Source organism: Thalassophryne amazonica, chromosome 23 (assembly GCF_902500255.1).
Source record: "Thalassophryne amazonica chromosome 23, fThaAma1.1, whole genome shotgun sequence".
Classification (NCBI taxonomy): Eukaryota; Metazoa; Chordata; class Actinopteri; order Batrachoidiformes; family Batrachoididae; genus Thalassophryne; species Thalassophryne amazonica.
Genome location: NC_047125.1, coordinates 6,693,090 through 6,720,916, shown reverse-complemented (window position 1 = coordinate 6,720,916; position 27,827 = coordinate 6,693,090). Strand labels below are relative to the sequence as shown.

General features: G+C 44.3%; 1 protein-coding gene across 1 annotated transcript in view; it reads left to right on the top strand.

Moving 5' to 3' along the window:
* si:ch73-40a2.1 (tyrosine-protein kinase Mer) overlaps positions 1–27,827 on the top strand; it is a 62,669-nt gene that overhangs the window by 18,054 nt on the left and 16,788 nt on the right. Inside the window, exons 5-10 of the mRNA XM_034164048.1 lie at positions 12,976–13,314; positions 13,571–13,760; positions 14,912–15,003; positions 17,945–18,058; positions 18,210–18,290; positions 19,073–19,165. Coding sequence (XP_034019939.1) covers positions 12,976–13,314; positions 13,571–13,760; positions 14,912–15,003; positions 17,945–18,058; positions 18,210–18,290; positions 19,073–19,165 — 909 coding nt within the window. The remainder of the gene's footprint in view (positions 1–12,975; positions 13,315–13,570; positions 13,761–14,911; positions 15,004–17,944; positions 18,059–18,209; positions 18,291–19,072; positions 19,166–27,827) is intronic.

Sequence of the window (27,827 nt, the reverse complement as noted above, 5' to 3'; positions counted from 1 at the left end):
CATACAGAAAAGCTAAACAAAAGCCATCATTAACACCTAAACAGCAAAAAACAAGGTTACAATGGGCTAAGGAAAAGCAGTCGTGGACTGTGGATGACTGGATGAAAGTCATATTCAGTGATGAATCTCGAATCTGCATTGGGCAAGGTGATGATGCTGGAACTTTTGTTTGGTGCCTTTCCAATGAGATTTATAAAGATGACTGCCTGAAGAGAACATGTAAATTTCCACAGTCATTGATGATATGGGGCTGCATGTCAGGTAAAGGCACTGGGGAGATGGCTGTCATTACATCATCAATAAATGCACAAGTTTATGTTGATATTTTGGACAATTGAAAGGATGTTTGGGGATGATGAAATCATTTTTCAAGATGATAATGCATCTTGCCATAGAGCAAAAACTGTGAAAACATTCCTTGCAAAAAGATACACAGGGTCAATGTCATGGGATAGGGTCAGTATCAACGAGCAGATCTGATATGATGCAGGTGTTAGTTTGGGGGATGAAAATTTACAGGGTGATTCCATAATTTATTCCTCAGAATTGAGTGATTCCATATTTTTTTCCTCTGCTTGGTCTAAAAAAGTAACCGTTACTGACTGTCACAATCTTTTTTTCTTGATTTCTTTGTTGTATGGCTGGGGGGGCCTGGCTGCCTTTTTGTTTCTGTCTTTTGTCCTGTCTTTTGTTTTTCCTTCCAGGTGGCTTGCATTTTGGACTGAGTGGCTGTGTAGCTGAGTTTATCAGGACCTCACCCTGATCACCTGAGGCTGATCACCTGCGGCTCGTCAGGACTCACAGCTGTGGTGCATCTACATGGATTGGAACATGGTGGCATTTAAGACTGGAGTACACAGTGTGTATTTGCCAGAGACTCGACCTTGTGACCAGACGGGTGAGATCATCGTCTCGGGAGCCATCTCATCATCAGTGGATGCAGAGAACGTCCAGGTTTGATGCATGGTCTGTGAAAGAGGAGGGGGTGAGGTCTCACGCTCGTCAGCACACTTCCTGAGGTACGTTAGATTTTGTGACTAACATTTATACAGTCAGTAAATGTGGTGTCCCTCACACCTTATTATATTGAGCTGTATGTTGGTCGTGTAATCAGCTTCCACTGCAGTGGAGTTTTGTATACTGGGTGTTCCATGCCTGCAGGGTGGGAAGCTGATTAGTAATTAAGCCAGGAAGTGTTTGCTGTTTGTGCACCTTTGAGCGTTCTCTCTGTGTGTTGAGTGTGGACTCACATAATGATTCCTTCTTTCACAGACTCGGTTTGTCGCGGCCACCTGGGGGGTGTCGGCGGGGTCCTTGGGTCCGAATTGGTTCTGGCTCCGGACCGTTAGCGCTGCTGGGAGCGCACCGCAAAACCACCACGCCAGACCGCGCACTTTTATATTTTTTCACAGCACTGTTATGTTTATTAAATTCTGTTATCCTTTGTACCGTGCTCTGCTTATTTTATACTGGGTCCTTCAAACGCTGGTCGGTTCTCCGGGCTGCGTCCGACACATAACAGTAGTCTCTGGCCAAACATCATGGACCCAGCGGTAGCAGAGACGGTAACGCGCCGGGAAGGCGGCAGCAGACGTTCAGAAGTTATCCGGATCAGTTGCGGGTGCTCTCCGCCCGGATGGTGTGCGTTGGAGAACCCATTACTGAACACTGATTTGAGCGCTCGTGCAGCCGTGTTCCTGTGTTTGTGCCTTATCCGTGGGTCGTGGTGGAGTGTGACTGGCGACGGCTTCGCGTCGCACTTCGACCGGATAAGAGGTTTGAACGGGAGCTGCAGTAGTGGGTCTGTAATGGGTGAACACGCACGGCGGAGCTCTGTGGCACGGGTCGCGGTGCTTCCTGTGTTTCAGTCGTAGCCCCGTTTCCCCGGGTAATGATAGCTACTGCGTCTGTTGTGTCAGCTCCGGTGTTATTTAGTTGAATCACATTTTTGGTTGTGTGTTGCACACAGCTGCGCACAGAAAAGCAGCTTGTTTGTTTTCTCTGTCACCAAAGAGGGTTTTTCATTTTTAGCACTCTGGCTCCCTCTTGTGGTGATTGAGTCACATTACCGTTAAGCTCTTAAATTGGAACAGGTGTGTTCGATTTGTTTGAGCTTGACGGTATAAACCACTGATTAGTTTTGTGTTGGTTCATTTCTTGTGGGTGTTTTTTGAGTTGGTTTTTGTGTGGGATTTTATTTTTTGTTTTCCACTATTAGTGTCTGGGGTTGTGACCCTGCAGCCTGTTTGGAGCAACAAAAAAGGACCCAAGCAACTTTATGTTAGTCTGTTAGTCTTTCTTTTTATTTCTTTTAGTTTCACCTCCCCAGGGTTTGATGGGACGGTCCCCTGGGGGGTGATGGGGGGTAATTGGGTTGTTTTTTCTTTTTTCTTTTTTTTTGTTTAGTTTTTTGTTATGCCCTCTCTTCTCCTCTGACTCCAGGCGGGTGAGCCGTGGAGTCGGCGTTGCTGGAGTGGTGCAGTTTGGTTATGCTGGGCGTTTCCCAGGTAACCTCTGCACCCGGGAGGGGAGGGGGGGTTTGGGGTATTTTCTTTTTGTTCCCTCTCTTCTCCTCTGGCTCCAGCCGTGTGAGCCGTAGTGTCGGCGTTGCTGGAGTGGTGCAGTTTGGTTATGCTGGGCGTTTCCCAGGTAACCTCTGCACCTGGGGGGGGGGGGGGGGGGGGTGCTTTTGTTTGTTGATTCCCTGTTCCACCTCCGGCTTCAGCGCGCCTTTGAGCCATCTGCCATCGGCGTGGCTGAGGTTTGGGGCAGTGGGATATACCCGCAGCTGGTGGCTGGTTTGGAAGTCGGAGGAGTGGCGCCGTTTTGTGCCGTCTGCCATAACCGCTGTTCCACTCCTCCCGGTTGGCTTCTGGGGTATAGTCACGGTTGGTGACACTGGACGTGCTTCCAGTTTCCACTGCGCCAAGGGGGTGGGGTTGGGGTTGTTTTGTTTGTATGTTTTTTTTTCTCCTTTTGTTTTTCCCCCCAGTTTCCGCCCTCAGGGTTTGACTGTGGTGTCCTCTGGGGGGGAAAGGGCTGTGGGTCCATCTAGCCATAGACGGCCGGGGCTGGGTCCGTTGGTCATGAGGGGAGGCGTCTCCTGGGGTTGATGGAATGGTCCTCTGGGAGGCGCTGGGAGTCCCCGTGGGTGACATTGGATCCCAGAGGGACCTCGGCTGTGGTTATTACTCCTGGAGCTGGCGGGATGTCCTCTGGGGGGTGTTGGTCCCTACATGTCGTTGGGGGGGGGGGGGGGGGGTGTTAGCGTTTTTATTTGTTAGCTTAAGTTTGGGTTGTTTTTCTTTTCTCCCCTTCCCGGGGTTTGATGGAACGGTCCTCTGGGGAGGGGGGGGGGGTGTTAGTGTTTTTATTTGCTAGCTTAAGTTTGGGTTGTTTTTCTTTTCTCCCCTTCCCGGGGTTTGATGGAACGGTCCTCTGGGGAGGGGGGGGGGGGGAAGGGGGGGGTTAGCATTTTTATTCGTAAGCTTAAGTTTGGGTTGTGTTTTTCTTTTCTCCTCTTCCCGGGGTTTGATGGGACGGTCCCCTGGGGAGGGGGGGGTGTTTTGTTTGTTTGTGTTTGTCTTTTTTGTTTTATGACTAATCAGACTGTGAACATGGTTGGACAAAGGCTGACCGCACAGGTTCAAGAACTCCTGGCCACACCTGTGCTAATTGACTGATAGAAACAAGGGCAAAGATGCAGCCAGAGGAGAAGACATCAACCGTTCTGTTAGATGAAGATTCTGTTGGAAGATGAATGCGGATACGGTTTCCAGCCATGGTCCCTGGAGGGGGGTGTTTCTCCTGGGCCAGGTTTGTGTGGTCGCCGGGAGGCTTCCCGTGAGGGTGGGGTACTGTTGTATGGCTGGGGGGGCCTGGCTGCCTTTTTGTTTCTGTCTTTTGTCCTGTCTTTTGTTTTTCCTTCCAGGTGGCTTGCATTTGGGACTGAGTGGCTGTGTAGCTGAGTTTATCAGGACCTCACCCTGATCACCTGAGGCTGATCACCTGCGGCTCGTCAGGACTCACAGCTGTGGTGCATCTACATGGATTGGAACATGGTGGCATTTAAGACTGGAGTACACAGTGTGTATTTGCCAGAGACTCGACCTTGTGACCAGACGGGTGAGATTGTCGTCTCGGGAGCCATCTCATCATCAGTGGATGCAGAGAACGTCCAGGTTTGATGCATGGTCTGTGAAAGAGGAGGGGGTGAGGTCTCACGCTCGTCAGCACACTTCCTGAGGTACGTTAGATTTTGTGACTAACATTTATACAGTCAGTAAATGTGGTGTCCCTCACACCTTATTATATTGAGCTGTATGTTGGTCGTGTAATCAGCTTCCACTGCAGTGGAGTTTTGTGAACTGGGTGTTCCATGCCTGCAGGGTGGGAAGCTGATTAGTAATTAAGCCAGGAAGTGTTTGCTGTTTGTGCACCTTTGAGCGGTCTCTCTGTGTGTTGAGTGTGGACTCACATAATGATTCCTTCTTTCACAGACTCGGTTTGTCGCGGCCACCTGGGGGGTGTCGGCGGGGTCCTTGGGTCCGAATTGGTTCTGGCTCCGGACCATTAGTGCTGCTGGGAGCGCACCGCAAAACCACCATGCCAGACCGCGCACTTTTATATTTTTTCACAGCACTGTTATGTTCATTAAACTCTGTTATCCTTTGTACCATGCTCTGCTTATTTTATACTGGGTCCTTCAAACGCTGGTCGGTTCTCCGGGCTGCGTCTGACACATAACATTCTTATAGTGTTTCTTAAAGCCAGAAAGTTGCCATTTGAAATGACTTTAGTTTTGTGTCATGTCTGTGATTTGCTTTTTTTCTACAAAATTAAACAACTGAATGAACATCCTCTGAGGCCGGTGATTCCATAATTATTGCCAGGGGTTGTATTGTCACACTTGACAATACACTTATATTGTCAAGTGTGTTGGTAGCATGGCCCAAGCAGAGGGTCACCCCTTTGAGTCTGGTCTACTTGAGGTTTCTTCCTCAAATCATCAGAGGGAGTTTTTCCTTACCACTGTCGCCTGTGTGCTTTCTCTAGGGCAGTGATTTTCAACCTTTTTTGAGCCGCGGCACCCTTTTTATATTTACAAAATCCTGCGGCACACCACCAACCAAAATAATATTATAATGCTATTACCTCTGGTTTTGCGCAAAACCCAAATATCATTATTATTATTAATAGAAAATCAATACAGAAAACACCGCATCGCTCTGATCTCAAGTAGGGCTGTCATGATTAGGAATTTCTGGAGATGATTAATTGTCAGACAAATAATTGCGATTGACGAATATATTGTCTATTTTTTTTCTTTTTTCCCCCTTCTTTATATTCTACTATTGTAGTATAATTACACAACTCTGGAAGAACGTTTGGCTTCTGTGAGTGGAGAAACTGGGAATGGTGCAACATTTTTATTTTTATCTTCATTTTACATACAGTCCCAACTTTTTCTGATTTGTGGTTGTTTCTGTTGCATTTCTGAAATTGTTTCTCCTCATCAGTCACGTTTTGTGCTTAAACACTGCATTAAGCTCAAGATTGAACAAATAAATACCTTTGGAAAGTTACAGCTGTTAAAGTTCAGAGTTCTCACCTGCTTTTTGTGATCTGTGCGTCTGAACATTGTTTTTTTTTTTTGTGGCTCAGTTCATTCATATATTCTCATTTTTTAAATATGTTTTTAAAGATATTTGACCGTTTATTTCATCTCATGATCTCATAAATTCAGTATACGACACGCACATGGTGTAAACAGGACGGTAACGGCAGAATCACACCTTTAGAGAAAGTTCAGAGAGAAGTAAAGGCAGCTTCACTTTTCCGTTTTGTTAACGTTCACTCGGGTTAAGATCCTCTCTGTGCTCTGCGCTCGCTGCGCACTGAACGTGTCGCGCCTGCATTCAGGAATCTCCCTCACCCACCCCCTCTCTCACCCACCCCCTCCCTCTCTCACCCACCCCCTCCCTCGCTGTCTGCAGCCTGTTAACTCCGCGCGCGCACACACACAGGCACGGACACACACACCGACAGCTCCACATTTTAGACAGCTTTTGAAGAAGACGGCAATGTTTTAATCGGCCGTCAGCCTCCTTGTTATTGTCTCGCCTTAAGACGAGAGCGAGGCTGCAGCACGTTTGACATCAGATTCTGAATCGTTTTATGCTTTATGGATAAAATAAATAATTCACGGTAATCGCGAATATGAAAAATAATCGCGAATATGAAAAATACCCATGGCACCCCTGACGATCGATCACGGCACCCTAGGGTGCCACGTCACCCCGGTTGAGAATCACTGCTCTAGGGGTTGGTAAGGTTAGACTTTACTTGTGTGAAGCGCCTTGTGACAACTTTGTTGTGATTTGGCGCTATATAAATGAAATAAATTGAAATTTCTCCAACGTTTGATCTATTTTTAAAACCGATTACACTCAGTGCTGTTAAGACCTCTTGCTTGCCTCTACTGGTGGTTGGCTCTCACTGCGGTATTGTATCACTTCCTGTTCCGGAGCACAGCGGTGTTTTGCTGTATCAACAGATACAGCTGTTTAATCTGCGCAGTTAGATTGATCTAGTTAACTAGATAACGATTTGCTTCACAGTGTAATCTTCACGTGCCTTAACTAAAGCACTCCCTCTGCTGAATCACCTCTAAATTATTTACACATTATTCACTTTGTGTGTTTTTAGGAATCCGCTAGCTTAGCATAGCTACTAGCTCTTAGCCGGTTTAGCATGGCGGCTCCTGTCTCTCCTCCACTTTTCTGCTCTGGGTGTGAAATGTTTAGTTATTCCTCGGCCTCCTTTAGCAGTAATGGTACTTGTAATAAGTGTAGCTTATTCGTAGCTTTGGAGGCCAGGCTGGGCGAACTGGAGACTCGGCTCCGCACCGTGGAAAATCCTACAGCTAGCCAGGCCCCTGTAGTCGGTGCAGACCAAGGTAGCTTAGCCGCCGTTAGCTGTCCCCCAGCAGATCCTGAGCAGCCGGGAAAGCAGGCCGACTGGGTGACTGTGAGGAGGAAGCGTAGTTCTAAACAGAAGCCCCCTGTACACCACCAACCCGTTCACATCTCTAACCGTTTTTCCCCACTCGGCGACACACCCGCCGAGGATCAAACTCTGGTTATTGGCGACTCTGTTTTGAGAAATGTGAAGTTAGCGACACCAGCAACCATAGTCAACTGTCTTCCAGGGGCCAGAGCAGGCGACATTGAAGGAAATTTGAAACTGCTGGCTAAGGCTAAGCTAAAATTTGGTAAGACAGAGCTGAGAAGGTTGTTGAAACAGCGGCTAACTGCTGCTAATGAAGCCGAGATATTTGAGTTGGTAGAAACAAACAGATCACAGAGCAGCAAGAAGAAATGAGTGGATTTAAAGAAGAGAAGAAACTAGTTTTCAAGCCTGAAGTTCGCTGATCCACAGCAGCATCAGCGCAGTTCCACCAGCGCGGCTCCATCGAGGCCCGAGGCGCCAGCGCGGAGTTATCTGACCATGGGTCCGAAGAAGGCACTGACAGCGGAGGAAGGAGACGATATCAAGAAGTCCCTGGACTTTTTGTCTGAGGAAATCTCTGTTGTTAAAATGCAGAAATCCATTATGGAGCTGGTGAAAGAAGTGAAGGCTCTCCGGATCCAGAATGCCGAGAAAGACCGGCGTCTGGTGTACCTGGAGAACCGTGTTACGGAGTTGGAACAGTACACAAGGATGAACGACGTTATTATTACAGGAATTCATATTAAACCTCGATCCTACGCACGGGTGGTGTCAGAAGACAGCGGAGGGGAGGCCAGTGAGCAGGAGGCCAGCTCAGTGGAACAACAGGTGGCTGACTTCCTGCAATCTAAAGGTATTCAAATGGACTGTAATAACATTGAAGCGTGCCACCCCCTGCCCAGGAGAGAGGATGGAGACAAGCGAGCAGTTATAATGAGGTTTGTCAACAGAAAACACAAAATGGCATTGTTAAAACAGGAACGGAAACTCAAAGGAACAAACGTATTCATCAATGAACATCTGACCAAAAGAAACGCAGACATCGCCAGGAAAGCTCGTTTCTTAAAAAAGCAGGGAAAAATTCAACAGACATGGACATCCAACTGCAAAACATTCATCAAATTGAATGGAACACCAGAACAAGCGAAGGTTATGGTAATCAGGAACATCGAGGATCTGGACAAATATGACCAATAAGGTATGAGGACACAAACACATCACAACACCATGACACAGACCAGAGGAACCTATTCATCTACTACATCATCTACATCTGGAGACAAGAAGGATATAACTCAAAGGATTGCTGATCATGGAAAAGTAGAACTGAGAACATTTAAATACACAGACCACAATGTACTGGACTTGGAGCACGATATAGACCCGGACAATAATTTCTTCTCAGATATTAATGACAGTTGTTGCTATTATACAGATGAACAGTGTAATCGGATCATTAAAACGGATAACAAATTATCAATAATCCATTTCAACAGCAGAAGTCTATATGCAAACTTTAACAACATTAAAGAATATTTAAGTCAATTTAAAAAAATATTTAACATAATTGCTATATCAGAAACATGGATCAATGAAGATAAAGGAATGGATTTTGAACTGGATGGATATGAATTTAACTGTGTAAACAGAAAGAATAAGAGTGGAGGAGGAGTGGCTGTGTATGTGGATAAGAACATGGATTATAAAATAGTAGACAATATGACAACTGTGATTGATAACTTATTAGAATGTATAACTATTGAAATATGTGAAGAAAAAAGCAAAAATGTATTAGTCATCTGTATATATAGAGCACCAGGATCTAGTATTGAAACATTCACTGACTGTATGGGAAAAATGTTCTCAAAAACGAATCAAAAAACTGTGTTCATTTGTGGTGACTTAAATATTGATCTGCTCAATCCAAATAAGCATAAAATAACATGAATTTATCAGTATAATGTACAGTATGAGTTTATATCCAAAAATCACCAGGCCAAGCAGAATTACATCCCATAGTGCTACATTAATTGATAATATATTCAGCAATGATATTGAGAATAACACTGTGAGTGGATTATTAATCAATGACATTAGTGATCATCTACCAGTTTTCATCGTTTATAATAGAAACCATCGGCGGAATCAGCCAGAGGAGAAAATAAAATACAGGCGAGTGCGGACAGAGGAAAACATGAACACACTAAAGAAGGATTTACAGGAGCAAAACTGGGAAAAGGTATACAGTGAAAGTGATGTTGATAGTGCATATGAAACTTTTTTACAAATATTTACATCATTATATGATAAAAATTGTCCAATTAAACAAGACTACAGAAAACAAAAAATCCAAGATCGACCATGGATGACGAAAGGGTTACGAAATGCATGTAATAAGAAAAATACACTGTATAGAGAATTCATAAAACTAAAGACTAAAGAGGCAGACAATAGATATAGGAAATACAAAAATAGATTAACTAATATTATACGGGTATGTAGGAAAAATAGATATAAGAAATACAAAAATAGATTAACTAATATTATACGGGTATGTAGGAAGGAATATTGATATATATATATATATATATATTGATATATATATATATATATATATATATATATATATATATATATATATATATATATATATATATATATTGATATATATATATATATATATATATATATATTGATATATATATTGATATATATATATATATATATATATATATATATATATATATATATTGATATATATATATATTGATATCGGTTTAGGTGTGTAGGAATCTATGTGTATATGTCGCAAAGGGTATCACTGGTTGTGGGGAAGAAGGGGTAGGGATAAATAAGCTGATGCTTCACCCTACCCCTTTTCGGACATGTTGGGTACACAGTAGGAACTTTTTTTGTTGTTGTCTTCACTGATCTATCTTGTATTTGTTGTTGTATCAAATGTTTGAAATAAACAGTTTTCATTCATTTTCATTCATTCATTCAAGATTGTAATTCATGTCGGCAGTAATGACACCCGGTTACGCCAATCGGAGGTCACTAAAATTAACATTGAATCGGTGTGTAACTTTGCAAAAACAATGTCGGACTCTGTAGTTTTCTCTGGGCCCCTCCCCAATCGGACCGGGAGTGACATGTTTAGCCGCATGTTCTCCTTGAATTGCTGGCTGTCTGAGTGGTCTTACACATCTCTCTGCAGCTTCTCTCCCCCTGCCATCCCCTCATTACCCCATCCCCGTAGAGACGGTGCCTGCTCCCAGACCACCAATAACCAGTAAAAATCTATTTAAGCATAAAAATTCAAAAAGAAAAAATAATATAGCACCTTCAACTGCACCACAGAGTAAAACAGTTAAATGTGGTCTATTAAACATTAGGTCTCTCTCTTCTAAGTCCCTGTTAGTAAATGATATAATAATGGAAAGCTTGACTCTTAGTCTTGTCCATCCAAATTGGAAGTCCCAAAAACCAGTTTTATTTGTTATTATCTATCGTCCACCTGGTCGTTACTGTGAGTTTCTCTGTGAATTTTCAGACCTTTTGTCTGACTTAGTGCTTAGCTCAGATAAGATAATTATAGTGGGCGATTTTAACATCCACACAGATGCTGAGAATGACAGCCTCAACACTGCATTTAATCTATTATTAGACTCAATTGGCTTTGCTCAAAATGTAAATGAGTCCACCCACCACTTTAATCATATCTTAGATCTTGTTCTGACTTATGGTATGGAAATTGAAGACTTAACAGTATTCTCTGAAAACTCCCTTCTGTCTGATCTGTCTGATCTCCCTTCTGGTATGGCCTTGCCTTACAATATAAAGCGCATTGGGGCAACTGTTTGTTGTGATTTGGCGCTATATAAATAAAATTGATTGATTGATTAATTGATCATTTCTTAATAACATTTACATTTACTCTGATGGACTAAGTTTCATTACACTAGACGTCTTTCAGAAAGTGCTGTAACTAGGTTTAAGGATATGATTCCTTCTTTATGTTCTCTAATGCCATATACCAACACAGTGCAGAGTAGCTACCTAAACTCTGTGAGTGAGATAGAGTATCTCTCAATAGTTTTACATCCTCATTGAGGACAACTTTGGATGCTGTAGCTCCTCTGAAAAAGAGAGCCTTAGATCAGAAGTGCCTGACTTTGTGGTATAACTCACAAACTCGCAGCTTAAAGCAGATAACCTGTAAGTTGGAGAGGAAATGGTGTCTCACTAATTTAGAAGATCTTCACTTAGCCTGGAAAAAGAGTCTGTTGCTCTACAAAAAAGCCCTCCATAAAGCTAGGACATCTTACTACTCATCACTAATTGAAGAAAATAAGAACAACCCCAGGTTTCTTTTCAGCACTGTAGCCAGGCTGACAAAGAGTCAGAGCTCTATTGAGCCGAGTATTCCTTTAACTTTAACTAGTAATGACTTCATGACTTTCTTTGTTAATAAAATTTTAACTATTAGAGAAAAAATTACTCATAACCATCCCAAAGACATATCGTTCTCTTTGGCTGCTTTCAGTGATGCCGGTATTTGGTTAGACTCTTTCTTTCCGATTGTTCTGTCTGAGTTATTTTCATTAGTCACTTCCTCCAAACCATCAACATGTCTATTAGACCCCATTCCTACCAGGCTGCTCAAGGAAGCCCTACCATTAATTAATGCTTCGATCTTAAATATGATCAATCTATCTTTATTAGTTGGCTATGTACCACAGGCTTTTAAGGTTGCAGTAATTAAACCATTACTTAAAAAGCCATCACTTGACCCAGCTATCTTAGCTAATTATAGGCCAATCTCCAACCTTCCTTTTCTCTCAAAAATTCTTGAAAGGGTAGTTGTAAAACAGCTAACTGATCATCTGCTGAGGAGTGGTCTATTTGAATAGTTTCAGTCAGGTTTTAGAATTCATCATAGTACAGAAACAGCATTAGTGAAGGTTACAAATGATCTTCTTATCGCCGCAGACAGTGGACTCATCTCTGTGCTTGTCCTGTTAGACCTCAGTGCTGCTTTTGATACTGTTGACCATAAAATTTTATTACAGAGATTAGAGCATGCCATAGGTATTAAAGGCACTGCGCTGCGGTGGTTTGAATCATATTTATCTAATAGATTACAATTTGTTCATGTAAATGGGGAATCTTCTTCACAGACTAAGGTTAATTATGGAGTTCCACAAGGTTCTGTGCTAGGACCAATTTTATTCACTTTATACATGCTTCCCTTAGGCAGTATTATTAGACAGCATTGCTTAAATTTTCATTGTTATGCAGATGATACTCAGCTTTATCTATCCATGAAGCCAGAGGACACACACCAATTACCTAAACTGTAGGATTGTCTTACAGACATAAAGACATGGATGACCTATAATTTCCTGCTTTTAAACTCAGATAAAACTGAAGTTATTGTACTTGGCCCCACAAATCTTAGAAACGTGGTGTCTAACCAGATCCTTACTCTGGATGGCATTTCCCTGACCTCTAGTAATACGAGGTGAGTGTAACGGAGGCCAGCAGGTGTCGTTGTGCATATGTAGTTAGTAAACCTCACTCGAAACAGCGCAAAAGGATTCTCTGGTCACAAGGCCAGAGCCCTGGGTTTTGGCCTTCTCCCATTCTGGAGATTGTGAGTTTGCATCCCGAAGGGATGGAATGGGTGGAGTCATAACAACACAATGCAGAGTGCAGCCGCTACACATACCCATTGGCAAGAGGACTTCTGTGTATGTTCATATTGTGTGTGTGTGTGTAGTAGTAGTAGTGGTGATGGTGGTGGGGGTAGGGGCTTGCTACGGTTATTGTTGCTACGCTACAGGTCACTTATCCGTGGACACACCCACATACATCTGACTTTTACTCGTATATATAAGATTTGTCTTCACTCTGGGTTGAATTGTGTTTTTGATTGTAAGTAGTGTGCGCTGTCGTCTTTAGAGCCGCCCTCTGCTCCGGTCAATCTAACCATTCACCATCACAATGACTCGATGCTGATGCTGACTCTGACGTGGGATCCTCCTCTGGACTGGGGGAGCCGACCCGAAGTGATGTACAGTGTCTCATGTTCGGAGAAGAAGGACGAGGCTGGCGGCGTCTGGGAACCGTGTGGAGACAACGTAGTTTTCCTGCCAAACTCGACCAAGCTGAGCGACACGTCAGTCACTATCACAGGTCTGAACCCCCAGTGCCACCACAAACTGTCCGTGTATGCCTGGAATTCCATATCCTACCAGCAGAAGGCTCCTTCACCCAGTGCCACCGTTACCATCCACAGATGTATGTAAATGTACTTTCTTTTTTTTTAATGATAGAATAAAAATGCAAACTAACCTAAAGAAATCAAGCTGATGTTAGAAAATATTACATTATTGTTGTCGGCAGCTTTAGAGTGGAGTTGATTGGAATACAAAGTAGGCATTCATTTACAGAACACAGAGCACGAGAAGGTACATAAGGCTCCATCAGATTTGCCGGGGTGCTACTTTTGTGCACTGAAAAAAAAAAAAGATGTGGGTTTTGTTTTTTCTTACAGGGAAAGTACCTGTGGTGATCCCTGTGACTCCAGTCTTGAACATCTCAGAGGTGGAGATAACGCCTTCAACTCCGTTCCTGGGTCATTCCTCCGTGTGGCTGATGGGTGCTGTTGTGTTTGGCAGTTTGTTGCTAATTGGTGTACTCCCCATTGTGTTGTGTTTGCTACGCCACCCCTACGTTAAATTCAGGTAAGTGGACTTCTATCCCCCCACCTCTCGGCATATAGCATCCTTATTAAGGAGACTAGGCACTACTACCCATGGACATGGAGTCTCTGAGGGCTGTAGCAGGTTGCTATGCTGTGTATAGCATCAATAAGGATGGAATCACTTTGTTTGGGATAGAATTTCTGACTAAACAATGCAATTCAATGCTTTTTGGATGTCTAAACTTTGGCACTGGTGATAGACTTGACCTTCATTCGAATGATTAATCTTTGGCTGAACTTGGCACAGCGATTCTGGAACCCAATTACATATATGGCCAGGTTTGGTCCAAATCAGGTTAAAATCAATTTCCTTGACCCTCCTGACTTCAGTTTAATGTTGGGCACTGAGCAGGCAGTACTTTGTGAGAGTTCAACTGGATCCTCAAGGAAGCCACAACTTTGGAATCAGAATTCACAAACTGGGCACTTCTGTAGACCCTGCAGTTCTGCAGAATTCTCCAGTATTTTTCCACAACAACATGGTCAATCTTCTTAGCAACAGCACTGGTATTTGACTATTTCTAGATGCAGGGATGGATTGGTTTTTTGCCTGAGTGGCTGCCATCCAGATTCCAAGGTGGTGGTGTAGTGGATGCAGCAACTTGTGAGACAAGCATATGCTGCTAGACCTGATCCAATGTGAACTTGACATCAGTGGCTCCACCCTTTGCCAAATGAACCCTTTAAGGGCAATTTCAGGGTCAAGGAGATTGGTTGAACCCGGCCAAAGAACCTGGGATGAATAGGTCAACAAACTGTCAAATATGACCTTGCAGTTCAGGAACCCATCAACATACCATGTTTCCCAAGATGGGTGGGGGACCTTTAATTAATTGGGGATTAGTGTCTGTATTTTGACCTTTGACTTCAAAGATCTGGAGGTCCAACTAAATCAGGTGCAGGAGTTAGTAGAATTCAAATGGGAATGGTCCCCAGATGTGCTTGGTTGAAAGTCATGATCATCGGCCAAGGTGCAATGCCTTTAACCCAATTCCAAATTTGAGGAATTGGTCACACACCAACTGTCACCATTGGCAATGTGAAATCTCATTACATTTTTCTGTTGGTCACATGACCTTTGAACTTACTTTGCAATATGTTTTAGTTTTATTGACTTTTATTTTGACACAGGTCTGATCAGGAAGTTGAGCTTTTGCCATTGAACACTGTCATTTCTTACCGACGACAACAGGAGGAAGAGCCTGAACCGCAACAGGCTCAAAGTAAGTGTGTAGGATTTCAAAATACTCAGTATTCTATTTCTTGTTGCAGCAGCTTTCACCTTCAGGAAAGCCAATTTTTTACTGGAGAACACACAATACAGCGGGATTCGATATTACGTACTTATGGAATCACTGTTGTAGTTTTCCACTTGTATCATCTCTATGAAGATGAAATTTGGTGTGAATATTTCATAATAACAAATGCACTGGTGAATGCAATGCAGTGATGACATGATGAAGTGTGGATGCTTCAACACTTACATCCCAGCCAATTACTTCAACAAAAGCTTTTTTAACTTCAAGTTTCATTTAACAGTGATTTGAGATTTTTGCTGGTAAAACAATGACCAGCACACTTACTAAGACATTACAAGCTGAAGATGTAACAGCAAGCAAAGTTATAGTATTATTAGACATGACTACACCAATAAATCTTTTCATATTGAGGATTTGATTATTTTAATTCAAATTTACTTGAATAAAATTTAAATTACATACTGTCATGTAGATAATTTTTTCAGACAAGTAAAAATGTGGTCAAAGCACTTACCCCTCTGGTGTCCAGGGGTATTTTTTTCAATTTTACCATACTTTCTTTGAGTATAATTACCATGTATTGCATATCAAAATGTTCAGAACAATTTCCGCAGTGTTTATTCACTCAATCTGTCACTTTCTTTCTGTTTAATTTTTGTGCTGCTTTCCCTTTTCTTTTGCTCCTTGAAATTTTCCACCGTGGTATTTGATGGAGATAAAATCAGCCATATAATATATCACCATAGAAAGTGTGCCATGGCATCTTTTGCTGTATTTTAACCCATGGGGTGGGGGGGGGGGGTCAAAATTCTAAATTGTTTGCATACGAGGTCTGTTAGAAAACTATCCGACCTTTTTATTTTTTGCAAAAACTATATGGATTTGAATCATGTGAGCTTGCATCAGCCAAGCTTGAACCTTCGTGCGCATGCATGAGTTTTTTCACGCCTGTCGGTTGCATCATTCGCCTGTGAGCACGCCTTGTGGGAGGAGTGGTCCAGCCTCCTCTGCGGATTTTCATTGTCAGGAAATTGGCTGATCGACTGCCGCTTTACTGCATCAAAGTTTTTTCAGAAACTGTGAGAGACAGCCAGGTGGAAACCATTCGGAAAATTCAGATGGCTTTCGGTGAAGATCTTATGGGGATCACACAGATTAAGGAGTGTTACAACCGGTTTAAAGACGGCGCACAATGGCGGAGGGTGCGCCGCGCTCCGAGCGGCGATCGACAGGCTGAAACGACCAGATCATTTCCAAAGTGAACGCTGTGTTGATCCGGGACGTTGTCTGACTACTACAGAAATGGTAGAAGATGTGGACATAGCACTTTTTCGGCACATTCCACTGTTACAGGAGTTTTTGTCATGGAAAGAGGAGCAGAGGAATTCGCCACAGAGCTGCTAATGGCGCGGGACAAAAGCACCTCCGTGTTGGTCTCACAGGACATGTTCTAACATGTCCAGCTCTTGCACCATTCGGAAGATTCAGACAGCTTTCAGTGGCCGTTTCAGCCTGTCGATCGCCGCTCGGAGCGCGGCGCGCACTCCGCCATTGTGCGCCGTCTTTAAACCGGTTGTAACACTCCTTAATCTGTGTGATCCCCATAAGATCTTCACCGAAAGCCATCTGAATATTCCGAATGGTTTCCACCTGGCTGTCTCTCACAGTTTCTGAAAAAATTTTGATGCCGTAAAGCAACAGTCGATCAGCCAATTTCCTGACAATGAAAATCTGCCGAGGAGGCTGGACCACTCCTCCCACAAGGCGTGCTCACAGGCAAATGATGCAACCGACAGGCGTGAAAAAACTCACGCATGCGCACGAAGGTTCAAGCTTGGCTGATGCAATCACACGTGATTCAAATCCATATAGTTTTTGCAAAAAATAAAAAGGTCAGATAGTTTTCTAACAGACCTCGTATATGGCAAATCATACTATTGATACTTTGAATGTTATTAAACACAATTTATAGTGCTGCAGAAGAAAATCCAATTTACGAATTAAACTGTAAACAAACAAAAAACAACCTGAAGTGGACTACTACTTTATAGTGTGGAAGAATGTATAGTGTTGGCAACAATGTTAGTTATGAACAGGGATGCCGGCAACGCGTTACGCGTTACTCTAATCTGACCACATTTTTCAGTAACGAGTAATCTAAGACGTTAATATTTCCTAATCAGTAATCAGATTAAAGCTACATCTCTGAGTCATTGTGCATTACTATTATTTTTGTATTTTTATATAGTATATATCAAGATTCAAGATTCAAACAACTTTATTAATCCCTAAAAGGGCAATTCATATCACACCCAATTACCTCAGACAAAAATACAGCAATTGAATGGGGAGATTATAAATTACATATTAGATATTGATATTAGATATTATAGATATTAGATATTATATTAGATATTGTAGATTATAAATTATAAGTTTTACCATTACAGTGCTGGGAACAGTTAAACAGGACGTCAAGAAATCCTGTCTTTATTTTCTTTTTTATAAAACAAGTATTTATGTTCATGGAAGTCAAGAAAGACTGACTTTATCTCATGCTTTACAAAAACCTTATTTCAGGAAATAGTATTCAAATTCAACTTAAAATGTCAGGACATACATTGTTTACTCCACGTTGCTGTTAAAAATGCACTTTCAACAAAGTGAGTATTGGCAAAACCGCTTATCATTTTCATGTTGAGGTGGCAGGGGGGTTGTTGTCGGCAGCTGCTGAAAGTAATGAATAAAGTAACTAGTAATCTCACTTAGTTACTTTTGAAATGGAGTAATCAGTAAAGTAACTAAGTTATTTTTCAAAGAGTAATCAGTAATCAGATTACTTTTTCATAGTAACGGTGGCAACACTGGTTATGAATGAGATTGTTTGATTTGTTGTGTTGTTTAGTGGTAGAAGGTGCATTGCAGTTGTTGGAGGACTTCAGTGACATGCTGCTGGTCAGCCTCAAGGACGTCCTGGTGGAACGAAACAAGCTGACGCTGGGCAAGGAGCTGGGGAAAGGTCAGTTCTTGGCTCGTCTTTTACAGGGAGCATCAATTAAGTGTTGTGTCTGATATTTGTTCCGTTTGAAAAAATAAAATAATCTAAAATTTTGGCTTGTGTATTTAAGTGTGATTGATAACTCTGAGTCTTTTTGTATTCTGCTGTAAAGGAGAATTTGGCTCAGTGTATGAAGGTGTCTTCACACCAGAGGAAGGTGTGGACTTAAAGGTTGCTGTGAAGACAATGAGAGGTGCGGATTATCTAAACTATAACTAAATTTTGTGTTTCTAACAACAGAATTCCCAATTTTATTTCTTCAATTCAAATTTAAATTAAATAAAAATGGAAACATAAAACAACAATATTGCACAAGTGCAGAGCAGGAGGTTCAGTGGAATAAAGACCTGGATGACCAATATCCTCTCCTGTGGTCATGAGCTTTGAGTAATGACTGAAAGAACAAGGTCGTGGATACAAGTGGTGGAAATGAGGTTCCTTCAGAAGGTATCTGGCCTTACACTTTGGGAAAGGGTGAGAAGCGCAACTATCCAAGAAGGATTCAGAGTAGAGCCGCTGCTTCTTCGCATTGATAGAAGCCACCTGTGGTGGTTTCTGCATCTCCTGAGGATGCCTCCTGGTTGTCTCCCTAGGGAGGTCTTCTATGTATGTCCAACTGGGAAGAAGCCCCGAGGAAGACCCAGGACACGCTGGATGGATTATTTCACCTAGCTTGCTTGGGAATGCCTTGGGATTCCCTAGGAAGAGTTGGAGGACTTTGCCGAGGATCGAGAAGTGTGGGTTCAGTTGCTTGATCTACAGTCACCACGACCCGGCTCTGGATAAGCAGCAGAAATGAATGAACTACCAATATATAGTTAGTTTTTCTGAGCAACAGGCCAGTCATAGTCAGACACACCCACATACAGAGATCTGACTTTAATATAAAAGATTATAGCATATATTGTGTTTGTACAAACCTTCTTTTACTGTTTTCTTGCCATTGTGATGATTTAATTTCCTTCTATTATCTAGTTGGGATCCACAATCAGGAAGACTTGCATGAGTTTTTGAAAGAGGCAGAGATGATGAAGAACTTTAACCATGATAATGTGGTCAGACTAGTTGGTAAGATGTCCCACAGTATTTTGTGTCACAGTATAATAATGTGTTAACTGGCAGGAACTAATTTCAAATTAAAAATGGACTTGGTCATGGTTAGACCAACCGCATTATTCTGAAAAATGAAAAGTATCCTAAAAGAAATGGGGTCTTCAGTGAATTATTTAAAATGTCCATAAAAATTGCTCATTTTGTGATAAAAGCATGGAATTTGGCACACATATTCTAAATTAACTAATGTTTATTAGCCGAGTATTAACTAATCTATTGAGCCGAGTATTCCTTTAACTTTAACTAGTAATGACTTCATGACTTTCTTTGCTAATAAAATTTTAACTATTAGAGAAAAAATTACTCATAACCATCCCAAAGACGTATCGTTATCTTTGGCTGCTTTCAGTGATGCCGGTATTTGGTTAGACTCTTTCTCTCTGATTGTTCTGTCTGAGTTATTTTCATTAGTTACTTCCTCCAAACCATCAACATGTCTATTACAGCCCATTCCTACCAGGCTGCTCAAGGAAGCCCTACCATTAATTAATGCTTCGATCTTAAATATGATCAATCTATCTTTGTTAGTTGGCTATGTACCACAGGCTTTTAAGGTGGCAGTAATTAAACCATTACTTAAAAAGCCATCACTTGACCCAGCTATCTTAGCTAATTATAGGCCAATCTCCAACCTTCCTTTTCTCTCAAAAATTCTTGAAAGGGTAGTTGTAAAACAGCTAACTGATCATCTGCAGAGGAATGGTCTATTTGAAGAGTTTCAGTCAGGTTTTAGAATTCATCATAGTACAGAAACAGCATTAGTGAAGGTTACAAATGATCTTCTTATGGCCTCAGACAGTGGACTCATCTCTGTGCTTGTTCTGTTAGACCTCAGTGCTGCTTTTGATACTGTTGACCATAAAATTTTATTACAGAGATTAGAGCATGCCATAGGTATTAAAGGCACTGCGCTGTGGTGGTTTGAATCATATTTATCTAATAGATTACAATTTGTTCATGTAAATGGGGAACCTTCTTCACAGACTAAGGTTAATTATGGAGTTCTACAAGGTTCTGTGCTAGGACCAATTTTATTCACTTTATACATGTTTCCCTTAGGCAGTATTATTAGACGGCATTGCTTAAATTTTCATTGTTACGCAGATGATACTCAGCTTTATCTATCCATGAAGCCAGAGGACACACACCAATTAGTTAAACTGCAGGATTGTCTTACAGACATAAAGACATGGATGACCTCTAATTTCCTGCTTTTAAACTCAGATAAAACTGAAGTTATTGTACTTGGCCCCACAAATCTTAGAAACATGGTGTCTAGCCAGATTCTTACTCTGGATGGCATTACCCTGACCTCTAGTAATACTGTGAGAAATCTTGGAGTCATTTTTGCTGAAAAACTAATTCATGCATTTATTTCCTCTAGGCTGGACTGTTGTATTTCATTATTATCAGGTTGTTCTAAAAGTTCCCTGAAAAGCCTTCAGGTAATTCAAAATGCTGCAGCTAGAGTACTGACAGAGACTAGAACAGGGGTGGGCAATCATGTGCCATAAAGGGCCGAGACACTGCAGGTTTTCCGTGCAACCAATCGCCTCAGCAGGTGATTTCATTAATGATCAGGTGTCTCAGCAGGTGATTTCATTGACAACCAGGTGTTTATGTTCAGAGCAGAAGCTCAACAGCAACCCACCTCCTGAGGTGATTGGTTACATGGAAAACCTGCAGTGTCTCGGCCCTCGATGCCCACCCCTGGACTAGAAGGAGAGAGCATATCTCACCCATATTGGCCTCTCTTCATTGGCTTCCTGTTAATTCTAGAATAGAATTTAAAATTCTTCTTCTTACTTATAAGGTTTTGAATAATCAGGTCCCATCTTATCTTAGGGACCTCATAGTACCATATCACCCCAATAGAGTGCTTCGCTCTCAGACTGCAGGCTTACTTGTAGTTCCTAGGGTTTGTAAGAGTAGAATGGGAGGCAGAGCCTTCAGCTTTCAGGCTCCTCTCCTGTGGAACCAGCTCCCAATTCAGATCAGGGAGACAGACACCCTCTCTACTTTTAGAATTAGGCTTAAAACTTTTCTTTTTGCTAAAGCTTATAGTTAGGGCTGGATCAGGTGACCCTGAACCATCCCTTAGTTATGCTGCTATAGACTTAGACTGCTGGGGGGTTCCCATGATGCACTGAGTGTTTCTTTCTCTTTTTGCTCTGTATGCACCACTCTGCATTTAATCATTAGTGATTGATCTCTGCTCCCCTCCACAGCATGTCTTTTTCCTGGTTCTCTCCCCTCAGCCCCAACCAGTCCCAGCAGAAGACTGCCCCTCCCTGAGCCTGGTTCTGCTGGAGGTTTCTTCCTGTTAAAAGGGAGTTTTTCCTTCCCACTGTTGCCAAGTGCTTGCTCACAGGGGGTCATTTTGACCATTGGGGTTTTTCCGTAGTTATTGTATGGCCTTGCCTTACAATATAAAGCGCCTTGGGGCAACTGTTTGTTGTGATTTGGCGCTATATAAATAAAATTGATTTGATTTGATTTATCTTCAGATATGGAGCCATCCTGGAGCTGACCTCTAATGAGCTACAGGGGTCAAAATTTAAAAATGCTCCAATCTTGTTGAAAACTATACCACATTATTTGTCTGATCATAACGATTTCAAAAAAGTATAGTTTGGACTATCTATGACTGAATGTTCTGGAGTTATGGGGTAAAAATAGCAAACATGGTTACAAAGTTCAAGTATCAAGTAGACTTTATTAGCCCCCCATGGGCAGTTTGTTGTGCACCAGCAGTAGAACGCATTCGAACATACATAAACATAACAAGATCTTAAATATGGCATAAAAACCTCACCACACAGCAAACATAATAACTCAATAATAAGAAAACCTAGCTGACCACTAATGAGCTACAGGGGTCAAAATTTAAAAATGCTCCAATCATGTTGAAAACTATACCACATTATTTGTCTGATCATAATGATTTCAAAAAGGTATAGTTTGGACTATCTATGATTGAATGTTCTGGAGTTATGGGGTAAAAACAGCAAACATGGTTACAAAGATGTTGAGAAAGTGAATGCACGGACCCACGTTAGGGGGGATAAATGAGCGGTCAATAGGATACGAATAAATCACAATTTATTATGCAAAGGTGCAAACAAGGTTTCAAATAAGCAAAGTCCAATTTAGTAATAAATGGTGACACGTGGGCAGGCCCGAGGGTAGGAGACGCCTATCCAGAGAAGAGCTGGGACCCACATAGTCCCACCGCCAGCCGGAGGTCCGCAATCCACCAGAACCGCCAAGACCTGAAACCCCAGGTGGCCACCGTTCAAGGCTGTCAGACCGGTACTGCTGGCAGGAGCAAAAACAGATTAACGTGGGTGTGTTTACACCCAGCAAACAGTCAGCAAACACAGTAATCCTCCTGCGGGAAAAATCCCATAACTCCCAGAGTGCAGAGGAAGACTTGAAAACGTGCAGTGTCAATTGTTATACTTAGTAAATAAGAAGTGAGGAGTGGAGACGCCAGCTCCTCCAAACTTCCAACAAACCCAGCTACAAGCTGCAAGTATACAAATCACAACTGCAAAGACTTCAGTAACAATGAATGTGCGTACGGCACAAAAGGCTGAGTTGGTTTACCTGTGAGGTAAGCTGATAACTCGGCAGAGTTATGGTGTCTCTCCCAGGCTTTTATGGTGTGGATGATGGTGATGAAAAACAGCTGACAGCCTAACGGTGCGCACCTGGTGGTGCCAAAAGAGGCCAACAGGCCAATGCGCCCTCTTCAGGCCAAAAAGTTGCTCGCATGGCAGGGCACCATCTGATGGTGGGCCAGCAGTACCTCCTCTTCAGTGGCCCACACAACAGGACCCCCCCCCCTCAACGGGTGCCTCCTGGCGCCTGCCCGGCTTGTCTGGGTGCTCCCGGTAGAAATCCGCCAGGAGGGCGGGATCCAGAATGAAACTCCTCTTCAGCCAGGAGCGCTCTTCTGGGCCACACCCCTCCCAGTCTACCAGATATTGATACCCCCAGCCCCTCCGACGAACATCCAGGAGTTTCTTGACCATCCAGGCCAGTTCTCCATCCATGATCCGGGCAGGAGGTGGCGTCGGTCCAGGGGAACAGAGGTCCGATGTGTGATAGGGCTTGATTCGAGACACATGAAAAACCGGGTGAATCCGCAGAGAGGCCGGGAGTCTAAGCACCGCGGCTGGTCTGATCACCATGATGATCTTGAATGATCCAATGAAACGGTTGGTCAGTTTCGGTGAGTCTGTCTGAAGAGGGATGTTTTTTGTGGACAGCCAAACCTCCTACCCGGACTGGTATGTTGGGGCCGGGGCTCATCGGTGGTCTGCATGGTCCTTAGCCCGCGTCCGGGCCTTCAGGAGAGCAGAGCGGGCTTTCTTCCACACCTGACAGCATCTCCTGAGGTGGGCCTGGACTGAGGGCACCTCGACCTCTCCCTCAACAGCTGGAAAGAGTGGTGGTTGATATCCCAAGCAGTCTTCAAACGGGGAGAGGCCGGTTGATGATGACACCTGACTATTGTGTGCATACTCAATCCAGGCCAGATGTTGACTCCAGGCTGTCGGGTGTGTAGATGTTACGCATCTTAAAGCTTGAACCAGCCTCCCTGAGCCTGGTTCTGCTGGAGGTTTCTTCCTGTTAAAAGGGAGTTTTTCCTTCCCACTGTCGCCAAGTGCTTGCTCATAGGGGGTTGTTTTGACTGTTGGGGTTTTTCTGTAATTATTGTATGGCTTTTGCCTTGCAATATAAAGTGACTTGGGGCGACTGTTGTTGTGATTTGGCGCTATATAAATAAAATTGATTTGATTTGTTCAAGGTCTTGATTGGCCCACTCTGCTTGACCGTTGGTTTGAGGGTGATACCCGGACGACAGGCTCATCGCGGCCCCCAGCTCCTTACAGAAACTCCTTTAGACCTGCGAGGAGAACTGAGGACCACGGTCTGACACTATGTCCATCGGGATACCATGCAGACGCACGACGTGGTAGACCAGGAGGTCTGCTGTCTCCTGGGCCATCGGGAGCTTCGGGAGGGCCACAAAGTGGGCCGCCTTCGAGAACCAGTCCGCTATCATCAGGATGACAGTCTTCCCCTGGGACGAAGGGAGGCCCGTGACGAAGTCCAGTCCGATATGCGACCAGGGGTGACGAGGCACAGACAGTGACTGGAGAAGCCCTTTCTCCGGCTGATGGGATGCCTTGCCCCTGGCACAGGTGGTACAAGCCTTGATGTAGTCCTTTGTGTCGGCTTCAACTGACGGCCACCAGAACCGCTGCCGAACCACTGCCATGGTCCTTCGCACCCCTGGATGGCAGGAGAGCTTGGAACCATGACAGAAGTCCAACACGGCAGTCTGAGCATCTGGTGGCACATACAGTCTGTTGGGTGGTCCACCTCCCGGATCCGGGTGTCGGGTCAGGGCATCCCTGACGACTCCCTCCACGTCCCACGTGAGGATTGCGACGGTAGTGGATACCGGCATGATGGTGTCAGGTGGGTCCAACAGCCTAGCTTTAATTTCCTCTTCGTGCACCCGGGACAGGGCGTCTGACCTGACGTTCTTGGTCCCAGGGCGGTAGGTGATCTTGAAATTAAAGCAACCAAAAAACAATGACAAACGGGCTTGCCTGGGGTTCAGCCGCTTAGCGGTCTGAATGTATTCCAGGTTCCGGTGGTCAGTAAGAACCACAAATGGGACCACAGCTCCCTCCAACAGATGTCTCCATTCCTCAAGGGCCTCTTTCACAGCCAGGAGTTCCCGATTGCCAATGTCATAGTTCCGTTCGGCGGGGGTTAATCTGCGGGAGAAGTAAGCACAAGGGTGGAGAGCACTATCGGACTCCCTGCTCTGGGACAACACGGCTCCTATCCCTGAGTCAGAGGCATTCACTTCAACTATGAACTTTCGGCTAGGATCGGGCTGCACCAGAACTGGCGCAGTTGAGAACCGGTGTTTTAACTCCCTAAACGCTGCTTCGCAACGATCCGACCAGGTGAAGGGGACTTTGGTGGAGGTCACGGCTGTAAGGGGGCTAACTACCTGACTGTAGCCCTTAATAAACCTTCTGTAAAAATTGGTGAACCATAGGAACTGTTGAAGCTTCCTACGGTTTACCGGTTGGGGCCAATCTCTCACCGTAGCTACCTTAGCTGGATCGGGTGTGACGGATTTGGAGGAGATAATGAACCCCAGGAAGGACAGAGAGGTGCGATGGAACTTGCACTTCTCGGCCTTCACAAACAGCCGGTTCTCCAGTAACCACTGAAGGACCTGACGGACATGCCTAACATGAGACTCGGAGTCCTGGGAGAAAATGAAGATATCATCTAGGTATACAAAGATGAATCGGTGCAGGAAATCCCGCAAAATGTCGCTAACCAAAGCCTGGAACGTCACGGGGGCGTTGGTGAGGCCGAACGGCATGACCAGGTACTCAAAGTGCCCTAAGGGGGTGTTAAATGCCGTCTTCCATTTGTCTCCCTTCCTTATCCGAACCAGATGGTAAGCATTCCTAAGATCCAACTTTGTAAATATTTTGGCTCCATGCAGGGGCGTGAACACTGAATCTAAGAGAGGTAATGGGTATCGGTTGCGAACCGTAATCTCATTCAGCCCTCTATAATCAATGCATGGACGGAGACCACCGTCCTTCTTGCCCACAAAAAAGAAACCTGCACCTAACGGGGATGAAGAATTCTGGATTAGCCTGGCAGCTAAAGAGTCCCAGATGTAGGTCTCCATTGATTCGCGCTCAGGACGTGAGAGGTTGTACAGCCTGCTGGATGGATACTCAGCTCCTGGAATCAAATCAATGGCACAATCATACGGTCGATGTGGGGGCAGGGTGAGGGCCAGATCCTTGCTGAAGATGTCAGCAAGGTCATGATACTCAGCCGGCACCTCCGTAAGATTGGGGGGAACTCTGACCTCCTCTTTTACTTCATTGCCAGGTGGCACCGAGGATCTTAAACATTCCTGGTGGCAGGTTTCGCTCCACTGAGCCACAGCCCCAGATGGCCAGTCAATCCGGGGATTGTGTTTTATCATCCGTGGGTAGCCCAAAATAACCCTGGAGGTAGAAGGTGTTACAAAAACACAATCTCCTCCCGGTGATTACCAGAGACGACCAAGGTTAACGGCTGTGTCTGATGTGTGATTTCTGGTAGTAGGGTGCCATCTAGTGCCCGCACCTTCAATGGCGAAGGAACAGCCACCAGAGGGAGCCCTACGGCCTTAGCCCACCTACTATCCAGTAGGTTCCCTTCTGATCCTGTGTCAATCAGTGCTGGAGCGGTAAGGGTTAAATCCCCACAGAGGATTGTGACTGGGAGTCGTGCGCATTTGCGTGAAATGCCCGTGTGGTTTGTATGGCTCACCCTTAGCCCAGTCTCTAAGGGTGAGCGTTGGAGTTTTAACCGCTTGGGGCAATTCTTCTGCGCATGCTCACTCAAGCCGCAGTAAAAACACTTTCCACGGGCCAGCCTCCTTTGTCTTTCCTTCATTTTGACTTTAGTCCTGCTTGTGTCCATAGCTTCATCAGCAGGGGGAGCTGGTGCAGCGCAGAGATTCCTGGCTTTGAAGCGGGGAGAGGACGGCGCTAATTTGGATCTGGAGGGGAGAGGGACAGCGCACCTTCGTCTCGCTCCCGCTTGAATTCCTCAAGCCGATTGTCTAAGCGAATAACCAGATCAATAAGCCCGTCTAAATCCCGCGGCTGATCCTTAGCCACCAGATGCTCCTTTAGGGCCGGAGACAGCCCGATTACAAAGGAGGCGCGGAGTGAGACTGAATCCCAACCGGCCCTCGCTACCGCAATGCGGAAGTTGATTGTGTAATCAGCTGCACTCCGTCGTCCCTGTCTCATTGACAACAACATATTTGAAGCAGACTCACCTCTATTGGGATGATCGAACACCTGTCGAAACTCCCTTATGAACCCAGTGTAAGTCGAGAGGATCCATGAATCTTGTTCCCAGAGCGCCGTAGCCCAGGCGCGTGCTTCGCCCCGAAGCAAATTAATCACATAAGCCACCCGGCTGTGCTCTGACGCGTACATAACGGGCCGTTGTGAAAAAACAAGCGCGCACTGCATCAAAAAGTCTGCGCACATTTCAACACAACCACCGTACGGTTCCGGGGGACTAATGTAAGCTTTGGGCAACGAGGAGGGAGACCTCTGAACAACCGCTGGATTTATTCTATTTGACGGCAGATCTACTGGAGGAGGAGTGGGTGCAGCCGCGCCTGACGCGCTTGTGTCTACCTGCGCGGAGTCCATGACGTGCCGAGTTATCCTGTTGAGAAAGTGAATGCATGGACCCACGTTAGGGGGCGTAAATGAGTGGTCAATAGGATACGAATAAATCACAATTTATTATGCAAAGGTGCAAACAAGGTTTCAAATATGCAAAGTCCAATTTAGTAATAAATGGTGACATGTGGGCAGGCCCGAGGGTAGGAGACGCCTATCCAGAGAAGAGCCGGGACCCACGTAGTCCCACTGCCAGCCGGAGGTCCGCAATCCACCAGAACCGCCAAGACCTGAAACCCCACGTGGCCACTGTTCAAGGCTGTCGGACCGGTACTGCTGGCAGGAGCAAAAACAGATTAACGTGG